At 44.7% G+C, this 16,753-nt stretch overlaps 1 protein-coding gene across 1 annotated transcript in view; it reads right to left on the bottom strand.

Moving 5' to 3' along the window:
- Positions 1–599: 599 nt before the first annotated feature.
- LOC124005902 (gap junction delta-2 protein-like) overlaps positions 600–16,753 on the bottom strand; it is a 29,677-nt gene continuing 13,523 nt past the window's right edge. The window contains exon 2 of the mRNA XM_046315545.1: positions 600–3,107. Within this exon, the coding sequence (XP_046171501.1) occupies positions 2,264–3,107 (844 nt within the window). The 3' untranslated portion in view covers positions 600–2,263. The remainder of the gene's footprint in view (positions 3,108–16,753) is intronic.

Raw genomic sequence — 16,753 nt, 5'->3', positions numbered from 1 at the left:
GCATGCTGTGACTGTTCCTCCCTGTCCTCCCCTCTCGGCTGGAGTTAGTTTGGCCCGGGCCCAGTCGGTGTCACTGTAAACCCAAACATCTCCAACCTGGGCTGTCTACTCTGTTTTACAGTGTACCAGACGCAAGTGCCAAAAGAACACGTAATGTTGATGTCAATGTCTACCAGCAACTCCCCTCTCCCTCTTCTCTCTCCTGCTCCCTGCTCCCTACAGAGTGTTTTAGAGATTACCCACTCCAGGCTGTGTGTCCCTTGGCAGTGCTTGGGGTGACCCCCATTACAGGGTTCCCATATGATCGTGGGGTAGAACACAAGGAGAATGTTCCGGCCAAAGCATTTCCATTCGAGCAGAACCATGCTGATGGGGATTCTGTCTCTGGATGGGACATAAACCAAGGAGCACACACGCATGCAAGCACACACACACAGGCACAGTGTACAGTATGGTGAAGCACCTAGCCGGTCATGTATGGCATTCTTATTATTTCATCGCCATGGACACTACTACTGCTCAGTGTACAAACCACTCCCTCAATATATCCACAAGGACCCCCCCCCCCCCTCACCTCACCTCCACCTCCCATGTCTGGCCTCACTGCAGGGTCAAAGGCCATTGTGCTGTAAGTGTGGGATCCCTTTTAGAGCGTACCACTATTGTAAAAAAGCTGAACCCTGTGTTCAGTGGCGTTGAGCGAGTGTGTTGGGCTTTTATTGCTGGTGCTACAGAGCTTTTCCCAACGAGAGTTCCTTTCTCTCTCCCGTCTGTGATCAAGGATCATGGTGCAGCGCTTATTGTCCTTGGTACTTTCCTCAGTCTCTTAAAGGCATGCCTGCTGATCACCACAGATGAGAGAGATGCAGCACAAACCAGTAGATGAACATGTTCTCTGTCAGGAGTACCAGTCATGACAACACTTAGTTCCTTTCAGAAGCACTGCTTGTGTACATGCTTTTTTCAAATACCTCATGCAATCCTCCTCTCAGACACAAATTTAGTTCCATCGATCGGAGGCAAAATGCTTTGAAATGAACAAAAACAAAGTACCCTCATAAAACCCAACCATGTTTTTTTTGGCCTTCCCTCCCTCCATAAATACAAATACATCTATTTTTGACATACTCTCTCATCTAAAAGAGGAAATACTATGCAGGAACTTTCAAACGAGAAGTAAATCCAAAGGACGGTACCAACTTTGTCACAAAGAGAATATAAATCAACTCATAATAATTATATCATAAACATATAAATTAGTAATACAATGATCTGGTCCTTCACCATAGAGATTGCAAGGAGAAGGTTCCTCTTTTACTCTCTCTTATTCCCTATTTCTCGGTCTCCTTTTATTTCTATCTTTATTTCAGTCAGTCACAAACACACGCAACACATTGGAATGCTGGAGAGATGTTGGTGGGGGGTGTTGGTGTGGAGGGGAACGGTTTGCGACTGTGGAGGTGTCGTTTATGTGTGACCTCCTTGGGTTTATCTCTAAAGTTTACACCAAGGAGAAAGAGGAGAAGACATTACTGTCATCCACCCTCAGTCTCAACGGTGCAGGTGCCAGCAGTGGAGAAGTGGAGGAAAAATGTTTTCAATATTCCTTCATGGTGTTTGTGTTAATAATTGTTTGCCAGGAGACCAAATGTAAACAGCAGTTTCTTCTGGCACCAGCTCCAGGACTCCCGAACACTGGCTCTCTCCGTCATCGTCATCTCTGCAGACCAGCTTGAGAGGAACATCATTCTCTCTCCACACCAGCAAAGAGGGGCTAGAGAGTCGACACCGTGTGTGCTGCTTGTGGAGAGACGGATCATCGCTGCGACAGCTCTTCCGCTCCTTCTCAATTAACAACCCCTCCTCACGACCCCTCCTCACGACCCCTCATACTCTCTTCATCATGGATGACATAAGCCAGAACAGCATCATGACATAGCCTACCCTTCGGTCCCCTTCTCCACCCCACCGCCTCTGGCCCGGAAACCCTACAACAGCCAGAAGCCTCTCCTTGAAGACTTCCGTACAGCACTTTGGGAACGTCCCAATAAATCAAAATCACATGACAAGGTGACAAGAACAGGTGCAGCTGGTCTCATAATACATTTAAAAAATACAGCAAATATTCCTTGGCAGCTTTTTTTCCACGTCCCCCTCCTCCTCTTTCCATCACAACTCTAAAAAGAGAGAGTGGAATGGAGTGGTCGCCCCACTCGTTCCCTACCCTGCCCCCTCACTTACCCAGCGTATAGCCCTGTCTCCATCAGACGTAGGCGGATTCGCTGGACTGGGTCCTGCCCATGTTGGGGGGCTGCGACATGTGGGTCATGTCCTTCTTGCGGATCTCGCAGATGGACTTGCGGCGGGCCTGCACGCCCCGGATGGCTGCCTTGATCTTCTTCCAGCCCAGGTGGTTGAGCTCTGCCAGGTTGAGCAGCACGCAGATGCCGCTCACGGCGAACATGAAGACCAGGAAGACCGTCTTCTCGGTGGGCCGCGACACGTAGCACTCCACCTCCTTCACGCAGGGGTAGCGGTCGCACTCGAAGATGCCCGGCACGCTGAAGCCGTATAGGAAGTACTGTCCCACCAGAAAGCCGATCTCCAGTGCGTTACGGAACACCACCTGGATAATGTAGAAGCGCGAGATGCCCTCCTGCTGGCGCTGCTTGGACTTCTTGCCATGCGTGAGCCCCCGCGGCACATTGGGGATCTCCTTCACCTCCATGCAGTCATGCTCGTCCTTCCCGCCACCGTCGCCGTGGTGCACCAGGATGCCGTTGATGTTACGAAGCTTCCTGGTGCCGCTTTGCCCGTAATCCGAACGCTCCAGCAGCGGGTAGAGGAAGGAGTAGCGTCTGTCACGCTGCTTGGCCGACTGGTGCACAGAGTAGGTGATGAAGCACAGGCTGGGCGTACACACCAGAATGATCTGGAAGACCCAGTAGCGGATGTGGGAGATGGGGAAGGCCTTGTCGTAGCAGGCCTGGTTGCAGCCCGGCTGCAGGGTGTTGCAGATGAACATGGTCTGCTCGTCCTCGTACACCGTCTCGCCAACGATGGCCACGATCAGGATCCGAAAGATCACCACCACGGTCAGAAGAATCCTGTATGAAAGAGGCACACACAGAGAGACAGAGAGCGACAGAGACAGAGAGTGTGAGAGAGAGAGAGAGAGAGAGAAAGAGAGAGAGAGAGAGAGAGAGAGAGAGAGAGAGAGAGAGAGAGAGAGAGAGAGAGAGAGAGAGAGAGAGAGAGAGAGAGAGAGAGTAGAAAATACACACAGTGTTACAGTTAACAACTGGAAGGAGTGGTGAAGAGAGAAAGGATAGTAGAAGACCAACAAAACATATTGGATTAAAGAGACTGAAGTAGCTTTGGGCACAGCAGGAGCAAGAGAGAGAGAGAACTTGGATAAGAGATGTGGGAATTATGAGAAGTGAGTGATAGGTAAGGATGTCACTGTTCCTTTAGATGAGGTAGAACAAGGGATTCATCTGGAGCACATTCATCTGCTGAGCACAATATCTACAGAGCATTCAGAAAGTATTCAGTCCTGTTTACTCTTTGCACATTTTGTTACGTTACAGCCTTATTCTAAATTGGATTAAATCTGGGGGTTTTCCGTCCTCATCAATCTACACACTATACCCCATAAAGACAAAGAAAAAAAAGGTAGATTCATGTAGAACAACAATTCTTTAATCAATTTTAGAATAAGGCTGTAAAGTAACAAAATGTGGAAAAAGTCAAGGGGACTGAATACTTTACGAATGCTTATAGTTGTCTATAACCTCTGCTTCACTCTTCCTATTCAAGTTCAACCCATATCCTAAAGCACATCAACCCAGACTTTCCAGAACACTGCACTTTGTTCTGCCACCATCATTCACCTTTTGTGTACAGGAAGTAAGCACAGCATGTATGAAATACTGTTAAAATACAATATCCAAAAGTGTTGCTCTTAGCCAAGTGAATAATTTTTAAAAATATATACTTTTACCGTTCATGTCAAGGTTTTTGCTTTGTCATTATGGGGGTATTTTACAATGAGGCTGTAACGTAACAAAATGTGGAAAAGTCACGGTGTCTGCATGCTTTCCGAATGCACTGTACGTATATTAGAGAAATAACCATTATTACGTGAATATGTTTTCCGTGCTACTACCAGTCATTTTATCTCCAGCGCAACAGTTATTTAAAACAGGGACATGACACATCTCTCTGCTTCATGGTCTAATTTTAGCGTCAGGCTCATTTAACACGTAACCCTCATCCCAGTCCCTGCTAAAGTGGATCTTGCTGTAATTAATTTTGTAACGCACAATCTCTGTCTTCCCATTTTTCCTTTCCCCTTAGCAACCGATGACACTATGCACCTCGTCTGCGGTTCACATGCTGTTTCTGTGCGTGTGACAGAGGGGGGAGAGAGAGATTACTGTGGTAGTGGGGGTGTGAAGCAATTCACTGTGATTTTTCAGCGGTGTCCTTAATGTGACATGTTGAGACGTATGTATACAAGCGTGTGCGCTGCTTTTGTATAGCGTAGGGCTACGATTTCATTATGCGAGTGGGCTTCAGAGGCACCCTCCTTTTTCACTGTCAATGGAACTCAGACACTCTCACTCAAAGCTCTCTTCTCATTCATTTTTCATACAAACACAGCAGGCATTTTTAACGCAAGCCTTTTGTGTGGCGTAGCCTGCAGCTCTCGAAGAGTTCAGAGCAATTCACACTTGAATTGAACCTGTATTATAAATGATCATTTTTACTCCGCGGGCACAGATTTACCCACCTGCGTCTGACAATACCAATCCATTGGTCCTGGAACTCGTTAACAATATTGTGATAACTTTTATGAAGTGATGACAATAGAACAAAGTGGGATTGTCACCTTAGTTGCCAAATAGTTGAGTGCGGTTCGGCTGATGTGGGTGAATTGGTAACCTACCAATCGGAGCGGTTTACTGGCCTGCACACGCCACAGCTGTGGTTTCAAGGGGCATATTTCATCTGACCCAAAGTCAGCCGCTACTCGCATGTAGGCATACCTCTCATCATAGACAGAGACTGCAGAGGTTAAAAAAAGATGCCTGGAAATGAATTACTATTACCTATTTTTGCACCCAATCCGCCCACCTGTATGTGCTGGATGGAAATGCAGTAGAGAAAAAATGAAATGCTTTTCCAGTTGTCGCCAGTTTAGGGCTGAGTATTCACTGTAGCAGTTCTAGAGCATTGTGCCAGCTAGCGCACTGTATCAGTCACAGGATGTGAAAAAGTATTAGGTACAGAGGAAAAACATCAAGTTACTGTCAAATTAGTTACAGACAGAGATTAAAAGTCACAACAAAAAAAATGCAGGAGCGAGAGATTTCCTTGAATAAAGAAATGCCACGAGAGAACACAATCTCATCAGGGAGAATGAATGATATAATGGCTTCCACAGGCAACCCCACAACCTTAATCTGCACCAGGGCCAATGGAGGATTCTTGCATTAGGCCTAGTAGTTTGTTTAATGCCATCGAATAGCTTTAGATGATCTATGCCCATAACCCCCACCTGCTTCTTCTCCTCTTTTCCCCTCACTATCTCTCTTTCTGTCTTTTCTCCCTGTCTTCCTGTGCTCCTGCTTCTACCATCTCACTCCCTCCTAACCCCCCTCTCTTTCCCTCCCCACCTCAGCCTGGCACTACAACAGAATCAGCTCCAAATAGAGACTATTTCCCTTTTGTTTGGGAAGCATTTTTGCTACCATTGTCGGCAGGCCCTGTTTAACATGAAAAGGAAATCTCCTTTGTGAATCTTGCAAAAACGTCCAAAACGATCTGAGTAGTCCTCCGGTCCTCCCCCCTCAACAGCCTGTATTTGTTTGTCGTTAAATGAACACCCTGTCTGTGTTTTCATCCAATCCCCAGTGATTACATCAAAACATTATGCCCAGAACCCAAACTGCTTCTTTTAATTTGATCACGGTTTCTCTCTCAACTTTGAGGACAAAAGCCAGGGGGAGGTTTATTTGTATCCGCAGTGATCAGTAACTAACAATGTGCACCAACATGTGGAATTACACATTCTTTTTCGGAGTGAAGCGTTGTCACAACCGTCCGCGCACAAACCACGGAGCAGCTTGCATTGTTTGCCTGCTAAAACAGAAATACAGAGATGCCATTTGAAGTGATGCCGCTGTACGTTGTTATGGAGGAAGAACAGCCCCTGTTGTACCGTACGGCCATGAATGTCGCTCTTCCCTAAGTGTGACTTACCGATTCAACCGTGTTTCTTTAAGAAACCCCTGGAGATAATATGTTGATTGAGGAAAGTGGATAAGAGAGGAGGGGGGGGGGGGGCTCCCTGGTGCCTTTACCCACAAACCCCCTCCCTCCCCTCCTCTCTCGCCTCGGAACCCAACTTCCTCTGCCAGTTACCATGGCAACAGCCGATGGGAAGAAAAAACGAGAGGTGCCCATGAGCTCTGATTCGAGCCGAGGACCGGCTAAAGTGAAGAGAGGCAACTTAACTACCCAGCAAGCTGAGAGAAACTAAACACCAGCAATAACAATGCTACCAAATTAAACTGGAACTGTCTTCTGTCATCTGTGGATGGAAGCCAGAAAACAACCATTCCACACACAGGAGAGAACATCTCTCACAACCTGTTGTGTAGAATGGTGCAGACATGGTTAATCTGTGATGGAATCTTATTGATAACCACGAACACGACCGATATATACTAATATAAAAAGACACAAGAGAAGTGTATGTGTTCCATCTGTCTCGTCCAATGCATAGGCTCCCGAGTGGCGCAGCGGTCTAAGGCACTGCATCTCAGTGCAAGAGGCGTCACTACAGGCCCTGGTTTGAATCCAGGCTGTATCACATCCGGCTGTGATTGAGAGTCCCATAGGGCGGCGCACAATTGGACCAGCGTCGTCTGGGTTTGGCCGGGGTAGGCCGTCATTGTAAATAAGAATTTGTTCTTAACTGACTTGCCTAGTTAAATAAAGGTTAAATAAATAAATTGGCTAGGTCATGTTATCAGAAAGTATTCAAGTCCTTTTCAGTAGGTGATGGCTGAAAAAGCGATCCATACAAAAGAAGCTGTGAAGAGTCAAAGCTGGCTTGTTTGCCCTATGATTTAAGCGTTCCCCATGTGATACTGCTGTGTAATCCTCTTAAAGGGCTCCCTCTTTCCCTGGCTTCTGCTGCTGCTTTACCTGGTCTCATCCCTTTAACTCTCTCTATAAAGTATTTCCCTGGCTTCCTCATGTCTGTCTTGTGTCAGGCTAACATGGTTGAGCATCAATAGGACCTGGTTGACTTGACAGCAGGCCATTTGGCACCTAGCCCACAGCTACAGTACGTCTTGCTTCAGGTGAGGTCAGAATCTTGTCCGTTTAGCCAATACTGTATCGACTCTCCCCAGAGAATGTAGCCTATTTCCTCAGCTGCTCACACGTCCACACACACACACACACACACACACACACACACACACACACACACACACACACACACACACACACACACACACACACACACACACACACACACACACACACACACACACACACACACACACACACACACACACACACACACACACACACACGCATGCAGTGTATGAAATCGTACACACATGCTTACACACGTACTGTATATAAAACATCACCATCAGCACAGACACACTTATATTAATACACAGCCACATACCCAGTCAAGCATACACACAAAATACATGATGCAAATAGTCTGATATAATTATTACTGGGCTGTCCATTACAAATCCACCCACCTTAGAGATCACGGGAAGAACACAGGAATGTCAGACATTACAGACACAATCAGCTTTCTAATGCTCGGCAACAGCTGTGTGTGTGAGTGTCTTTGCGTATCTGTTTACTTGGGTGTGTCTTTGCGTATCTGTTGGCTTGTGTGTGTTTGCGTGTGTGTGAGTGAGGATGGCACTCTGTTGGCAGGGGAGCGGCTCCCCTCTGCTCCTTCTGTCACCGACTGGAATGTGACAGAGATGGAGGAGGTCCAGGATAGCCCTCAAGACCGGAACACACCCTCCGTGGCAGAGCCAGTACACACTGCTCAGTGCTAAGTGTGTGTGTGAGTGTCACTGGGTGTGGGTTTTTGTGTGGTTTGGTGTGACAGATATAGAGCCAATATTGTATGTGTGTGTAGATGGGTAGAAGGTAATGATCCGTGTCTGTGTTTTTTGTGTGTCTATATAGGTCTACAGTCTATGCCGTACGGATGTAAATCTCATTTGTAGACCTCTGACGCGAGACAGTACCCACTATCTACTTCTCATTAGGTCCTACTACTGGCCTGAAAACAAACACACTATCCATGTGCAGCTGATCAGTACTGAGAGACAGACTGGGGTCATGGCACAGTGGTGTCCTCTCTCGATGGACACACACAAGGGCACTAGAGTGACTGGAGCTGCATTTTGTACTGATGATTTAATTATACACAGCACAGCCGTGATTAATCCATATTTACCACACGTGTAGCTCCAAGTACACTCACAGTCTCACGGCAGTCCTTTACAGAGTCCCAGAGACCTCCACTCCACAGTAATCAACTGGTGACAGTATAGGTGTGCTATAGGGCTGGTATCGTCATGGCAACACAGCCATCAGAATAGAGTGCTGGGTTTGGGAAGGTTGTGAGGTGTGAGCTGGGAAGAGAGCGACAGTCAGCGATCGGGGTGGGAGCACGGCTATAATCCGCATTTAATCTGCTGTTTTGGACAATCCAGTGTGGCCCATGCCAACACCAACACCAAAACCCAAATCACTCTCAGTCACACATGCTGGAAGCATTCTCCACTGACTCCCAGCCACACATGGTTAGCACACACTACTCTATCGCTCCTCAATCTATTCTAAACATATACAGTACAGAGAAGTATTATTCATATATTCTAAACATGTACAGTACAGAGAAGTATTATTCATATATTCTAAACATGTACAGTACAGAGAAGTATTATTCATATATTCTAAACATATACAGTACAGAGAAGTATTATTCATATATTCTAAACATATACAGTACAGAGAAGTATTATTCATATATTCTAAACATATACAGTACAGAGAAGTATTATTCATATATTCTAAACATATACAGTACAGAGAAGTATTATTCATATATTCTAAACATATACAGTACAGAGAAGTATTATTCATATATTCTAAACATATATAGTACAGAGAAGTATTATTCATATATTCTAAACATGTACAGTACAGAGAAGTATTATTCATATATTCTAAACATATACAGTACAGAGAAGTATTATTCATATATTCTAAACATATACAGTACAGAGAAGTATTATTCATATATTCTAAACATATACAGTACAGAGAAGTATTATTCATATATTCTAAACATATACAGTACAGAGAAGTATTATTCATATATTCTAAACATATACAGTACAGAGAAGTATTATTCATATATTCTAAACATGTACAGTACAGAGAAGTAAGCAAGGACCCCAGACATTATGATTCACGAGACAAGTCACATCAAGATTGATGTGTACAGTTAGTGAATCAATGTAAAAATAACACATTGCTAGTTGTGCATTTCAGTGTGATGAACGTCTACATTTTGGGTGAAGGTTGTACATTTTAATGCTTGTGTGTTTACCTGTTTATAGGTGGGGGGAGAGAGAGGGAAAGAGAAAAAGAGTGGAGGAGAGGTCAGTGACTCTGGCTGTTGAAGGGCTGTTAATGAGGGTTCAGTCCATGAGTCAGCGCTTATGACTTCCAGGGGTTATAAATGACCGTAAGACTGACCTTAAATGACCGTAAGACTCACAGGGAGAGAATAGAATAGACACAGTGTCCCAGACCACTCTTAGGCCACTTCATTATTATCTTATTAACGCATGTCAACAACTCACAGTCATGGAGCCATAGATTCAGAGAGAGACATACCATGGTTTTGGCCTCACACTAGTGTTGGGCTCTCCACAACAGAACAGTGAGTTTTCATTACCTTACTTAGCAAGAAGCATATGAAAGGTTGTATCAGTTTGTTAAGAGCCTTTTCCCTTTGTTCTAAGCTTCCATAGACTCATAATGAGATCCACTGATTGTACAAAGGCACCAGCGCTCTCGCTCTATCTGTGAGAGTAAGATGGGTGAAGTGTCTGTGGGTATTGATTTGCACCTGGTGCAGATCATATCTTTCCCATACATCTCTGACACATTGTCTTATACCGCCTCTCAATGTTTATCTATTTTAATAAGGTCTCTCTCTCTCTCTCTCCCTCTCTCCTCTCTCTCTCTCTCTCTCTCTCTCTCTCTCTCTCTCTCTCTCTCTCTCTCTCTCTCTCTCTCTCTCTCTCTCTCTCTCTCTCTCTCTCGTTCCCTGAACAGATAGAACTAGAAGGCCTTGAGAGGGAGGGCGGAACTGAGACACAATCTGCATCTTATCATTCTGCTGCAATGTTTGGGCTATAGGCATGATGAGGGCAGATATGGCATTCTCTCTCTCTCTCTCTCTCTCTCTCTCTCTCTCTCTCTCTCTCTCTCTCTCTCTCTCTCTCTCTCTCTCTCTCTCTCTCTCTCGTTCACTGAACAGATAGAACTAGAAGGCCTTGAGAGGGAGGGCGGAACTGAGACAACCTGCATCTTATCATTCTGCTGCAATGTTTGGGCTATAGGCATGATGAGGGCATGGGGAGATATGGCATTAGTGTGTGTGTGTTTGTCCACTGTGTCCAACGTTGTCCCTCAGGGCTGACAGCAGCAGTTGTCAGGCCTGTGTGAGTGAGCCAGACAGCTCAGTCACACACACACTTAATCACGCACACAAACACACACAAAAGGTGTGATGACAAAAGGTGTGATGCTCCCATCTGAGGCCTAAGGAGATCAGACACATGAACCACTGCTCTCTCCCTGTGTGTGTGTGTGTGTGTGTGTGTGTGTGTGTGTGTGTGTGTGTGTGTGTGTGTGTGTGTGTGTGTGTGTGTGTGTGTGTGTGTGTGTGTGTGTGTGTGTGTGTGTGTGTGTGTGTGTGTGTGTGTGTGTGTGTGTAATACATGTCCCAAATGTTTGTAACACAATTTACTTGGAAAGAGTGGAAATCAATTCAGTATATTCTTGCCAGTCTCTCTCTGCAGCATGGTGAAGCTGAATAGTTCATGGGAAGATAAGTGAATTTGATAACGTGTTAGGTGGAGTGTGAAGTCATTGTCACATTTAGCATGTGGTTATTCATATTTGGCTGCTAACAGTGTGTGGCTTACTCCGTTTTGGCAGTGTAAACATTTGCCTGAGAGTGTAAGAGTAAATATAGCATCCGCACTGCAATTTGCTTACGCTTGTGTTTGTATGTTTGGCCGGCCATCTGGCTGTATGACTGTGTGTGTGTGTGTGTGTGTGTGTGTGTGTGTGTGTGTGTGTGTGTGTGTGTGTGTGTGTGTGTGTGTGTGTGTGTGTGTGTGTGTGTGTGTGTGTGTGTGTGTGTGTGTGTGTGTGTGTGTGTGTGTGTGTGTGTGTTGGGGGGCGAACTTGTGAGTCAAATGAGGATCTGTATCACAAGTGTCTGTTTATGTTTGTCTATCTGTGTTGGAGGGAGCGTGGTCCTTTATTGGTCTGTGTAAGGTGTTTCACTGGTGTTTGTGTGCGTGAATAAGTATGTATTTGTGTGTGTGTGTGTGTGTGTGTGTGTGTGTGTGTGTGTGTGTGTGTGTGTGTGTGTGTGTGTGTGTGTGTGTGTGTGTGTGTGTGTGTGTGTGTGTGTGTGTGTGTGTGTGTGTGTGAGCTGTCTGGCTCTCTCATCAGCTTCTATAACTTTGACTCAACCACACACAGCAGCTGCTGCTGTCAGCCCTGAGGGACAACGTTGGACACAGTGGACAAACACACACACACACACACACACTAATGCCATATCTCCCCATGCCCTCATCATGCCTATAGCCCAAACATTGCAGCAGAATGATAAGATGCAGATTGTGTCTCAGTTCCGCCCTCCCTCTCAAGGCCTTCTAGTTCTATCTGTTCGGCGAACAAGAGAGAGAGAGAGAGGAGAGAGAGAGAGAGAGAGAGAGAGAGAGAGAGAGAGAGAGAGAGAGAGAGAGAGAGAGAGAGAGAGAGAGAGAGAGAGAGAGAGAGAGAGGTGGAGAGAGAGGAGACATGGACAGATGGGAGACATAGAGAGAGAGAGAGAGAGAGACAGAGAGAGGGAGGGAGAGAGAGAGAGAGAGAGAGAGAGAGAGAGAGAGAGAGAGAGGAGGTGGAGAGATAGGAGACATAGAGAGAGAGAGAGAGAGGAGGTGGAGAGATAGGAGACAGAGAGAGAGAGAGAGAGAGAGAGAGAGAGAGAGAGAGAGAGAGAGAGAGAGAGAGAGAGAGAGAGAGAGAGAGAGAGAGGAGGTGGAGAGATAGGAGACATACAGAGAGAGAGAGAGAGAGAGAGAGAGAGAGAGAGAGAGAGAGAGAGAGAGGGGGAGAGAGAGAGAGGAGGTGGAGAGATAGGAGACATACAGAGAGAGAGAGAGAGGAGAGAGAGAGAGAGAGGAGGTGGAGAGATAGGAGACATAGAGAGAGAGAGAGAGAGGGAGGTGGAGAGATAGGAGACATACAGAGAGAGAGAGAGAGAGAGAGAGAGAGAGAGAGAGAGAGAGAGAGAGAGAGAGAGAGAGAGAGAGAGAGAGAGAGAGAGAGAGACCTTATTAAAATAGATAAACATTGAGAGGCGGTATAAGACAATGTGTCAGAGATGTATGGGAAAGATATGATCTGCACCAGGTGCAAATCAATACCCACAGACACTCATGGATGCTTAGAACAAAGGGAAAATGCTCCTAACAAACTGTTACAACCTTTCATATGCTTCTTGCTAAGTAAGATAAAGAAAACTCACTGTTCTGTTGTGGAGAGCCCAACACTAGTGTGAGGCCAAAACAATGAGGCCTTTACTTAATCTCTGACAAACCATGGTATGTCTCTCTCTGAATCTATGGCTCCATGACTGTGAGTTGTTGACATTCGTTAATAAGATAATAATGAAGAGTGGCCTAAGAGTGGTCTGGGACACTGTGTCTATTCTATTCTCTCTCTGTGAGTCTTACGGTCATTTAAGGTCAGTCTTACGGTCATTTATAACCCCTGGAAGTCATAAGCGCTGACTCATGGACTGAACCCTCATTAACAGCCCTTCAACAGCCAGAGTCACTGACCTCTCCTCCACTCTTTTTCTCTAACCCCCCTCTCTTAGGATTCCTAATAATCTGTTGATTGTTTACCCAGCTGTTTGGGGTACAGTAAATAGTCAAGTGGAGCCGTCACACCTGGATTAATCCAGTCAGATAGAACCCCATTGAGAGAAAATCGCTCAAGATGTCTCTGAATGTAACAGCTGTGTATAGGATATCTTCCGGCTTTTTCAAAGTGACATGGTTTATCCAAGCACTCATCCATACACTCATACACAAAAGACAAGGGTTTATCTGTATGACTTTAACAGTGATGACAGGGAGCTTAGCGTTAAAGGATTGGAAGGATGAGTAATTGGAATAATGGATAGAAAATAAGAAACGGTGAGAGAGAAGGAATGGGTTGTGGGAGGAAAGGGTGAAAAGAGAGATATGGAATGAAAACAGAAAACTGGAAAAATCCACAAAGAAACATCCAGTGGGGAATAAGGAAAATGAGAAAATATTTGCATCGAAATGCATTTGTACACATTTTTATACGCTGTGGTGCATGTTGATAGACACATTTATTGGCTGTAGGGCAGGGGTCAGCAACAGGTGTCCCGCGAAACCAAAACCAACCAACATTAAAAGGTTGGTGCCCCAACGTTTTTTGGGGGGGTGGATTTTATACTGAACGGAAATATAAACGCAACATGCAAAGTGTTGGTTCCAAGTTTCATGAGCTGAAGTAAAAGATCACAAAACTTTTCCATACGTACAAAAAGCTTATTTCTCTCAAATTTTGTGCACAAATTTGTTTAAGTAATTGTTAGTGAGCATTTCTCCACCTGACAGGTGTGGCATATTAAGAAGCTAATTAAACAGCATGATTATTACACCTTGTTCTGGGGATAATAATAGACCATTCTAAAATGTGAAGTTTTGTCATACAACACAATAATACAGATGTCTCAAGTTTTGAGGGAGCATGCAATTGGCATGCTGACTGCAGGAATGTCCACCAGAGCTGATGCCATTGAATTTAATGTTAATTTCTCTACCATAAGCCACCTCCAACGCCGTTTTAGAGATTTTGGTAGAACATCCAACTGGCCTCACAACCGCAGACTAGGTGTAACCTAGCCCAGGACTTCCACATCCGGTTTCTTCACCTGCAGGATCGTCTGAGACCAGCCACCCGGACAGCGGATGAAACTGTGGGTTTGCACAACCAAAGAATTTCCACACAAACTGTCAGAAACAGTCTCAGGGAAGCTCATCTGCATGCTCATTGTCGTAACCGACTTTGGTGGGCCAATGCTCAACTTTGACAGCTACGGGCACGCTGAAGAAGTTGGCTCTTCACAGATGAATCCCGGTTTCAACTGCACCGGGCAGATGGCAGACATTGTGAACAGAGTGCCCCATTGTGGTGGTGGGCTTATGATATGGGAAGGCATAAGCTACGAACACAATCAGCTTTAATATTGCAGATAGATTGTAGCTTCCATCAAAGTAATTGTCTGCATCATTTCCAATCCCTCATATGCATTTTTTGTAAAATATATATATACAGTACATTTGGAAAAATATTCAGACCGCTTGACTTTTTCCACATTTTGTTACGTTACAGCCATATTCTAAAACGGATTAAATAGTTTCTACACACAATACCCCAGAATGACAAAGCAAAAAAAAATTTTTTTTTAACATTTTTTGCAAATTTATATAAACTCTGAATCTGAAATATCACATTTACATAAGTATTCAGACCCTTTACTCAGTACATTGTTGAAGCACCTTTGGCAGCGATTACAGCCTCAAGTCTTCTTGGGTATGACTCTACAAGCCTGGCACACCTGTATTTGGGGAGTTTCTCCCGTTCCTCTCTGCAGATCCTCTCAAGCTCTGTCAGGTTGGATGGGGAGCATCGCTGCACAGCTACAATTGAAGTCGGAAGTTTATATACACATAGGTTGGAATAATTAAAGCTAGTTTTTTCAACAACTCCACAAATTTCTTGTTAACAAACTATAGTTTTGGCAAGTCGGTTAGGACATCTACTTTGTGCATGACACAAGTCATTTCCCCAACAATTGTTTACAGACAGATTATTTCACTTATCATTCACAATTCCAGTGGATCAGAAGTTTACATACACTAAGTTGACTGTGCCTTTAAACAGCTTGGAATATTCCTGAAAATGATCATGGCTTTAGAAGCTTCTAATTGACATAATTTGAGCAAATTGGAGGTGTACCTGTGGATGTATTTCAAGGCCTACCTTCAAACTCAGTGCCTTTTTGCTTGACATCATGGAAAAATCTAAAGAATTCAGCAAAGACCTCAGAAAAAAAATGTAGACCTCCACAAATCTGGTTCATCCTTGGGAGCAAGCGATCATACCGCACAGGAAGGAGACGCATTCTGTCTCCTAGAGATGAACGTACTTTGGTGCAAAAAGTACAAATCAATCCCAGAACAACAGCAAATGACCTTGTGAAGATGCTGGGGGAAACTGGTACAAAAGTAACTAAATCCACAGTAAAACAAGTCCAAAATCGACATAACCTGAAAGGCCGCTCAGCTAGGAAGAAACCACTGCTCCAAAACCGCCATAAAAAAGACAGACTACAGTTTGAAACTGCACATGGGGACAAAGATCTTACTTTTCGAGAAATGTCCTCTGGTCTGATGAAACAAAAATAGAACTGTTTGGCCATAATGACCATCGTTATGTTTGGAGGAAAAAGGGGGAGGATTGCAAGCCGAAGAACATCATCCCAACCTTGAACCACGGAGGTGGCAGCATCATGTCGTGGGGGTGCTTTGCTGCCGAAGGGACTGGTACACTTCACAAAATAGATGGCCTCATGAGTATGAAAGACTATGTGGATATATTGAAGCAACATCTCAAGATATCAGTCAGGAAGTTAAAGCTTGGTCGCAAATGGGTCTTCCAAATGGACAATGACCCCAAGCATACTTCCAAAGTTGTGGCAAAATAGTCAAGGTATTGGAGTGGCCATCACAAAACCCTGACCTCAATCCTATAGAACATTTGTTGGCAGAACTGAAAAAGCTTGTGCGAGCAAGGAGGCCTACAAACCTGACTCAGTTACACAAGCTCTGTCAGGAGGAATGGGCCAAAATTCACCCAACTTATTGTGGGAAGCTTGTGGAAGGCTACCCGAAACGTTTGACCCAAGTTAAACAATTTAAAGGCAATACACTCAATTAGTATTTGGTAGCATGTAAACTTTTGACCCACTGGGAATGTGATGAAAGAAAAAAAAGCTGAAATAAACGACTCAACTATTATTCTGACATTTCACATTCTTAAAATAAAGTGGTGATTCTAACTGACCTAAGAGAGGGAATTTTTACTCTGATTAAATGTCAGGAATTGTGAAAAACTGAGTTTAAATGTATTTGACTAAGGTGTATGTTAACTTCCGACTTCAACTGTATTTTCAGGTCTCTCCAGAGAAGTTCGATTGCGTTTAAGTCCGGCTCTGGCTGGGCCACTCAAGGACATTCAGAGACTTGTCCCGAAGCCACTCCAGCAATGT

The sequence above is a fragment of the Oncorhynchus gorbuscha genome, linkage group LG19 (genome assembly GCF_021184085.1).
Source record: "Oncorhynchus gorbuscha isolate QuinsamMale2020 ecotype Even-year linkage group LG19, OgorEven_v1.0, whole genome shotgun sequence".
NCBI classification, from domain to species: Eukaryota; Metazoa; Chordata; class Actinopteri; order Salmoniformes; family Salmonidae; genus Oncorhynchus; species Oncorhynchus gorbuscha.
Note: the sequence above shows the minus strand (reverse complement) of the source record. Positions and strands in the feature narration are given on the sequence as shown.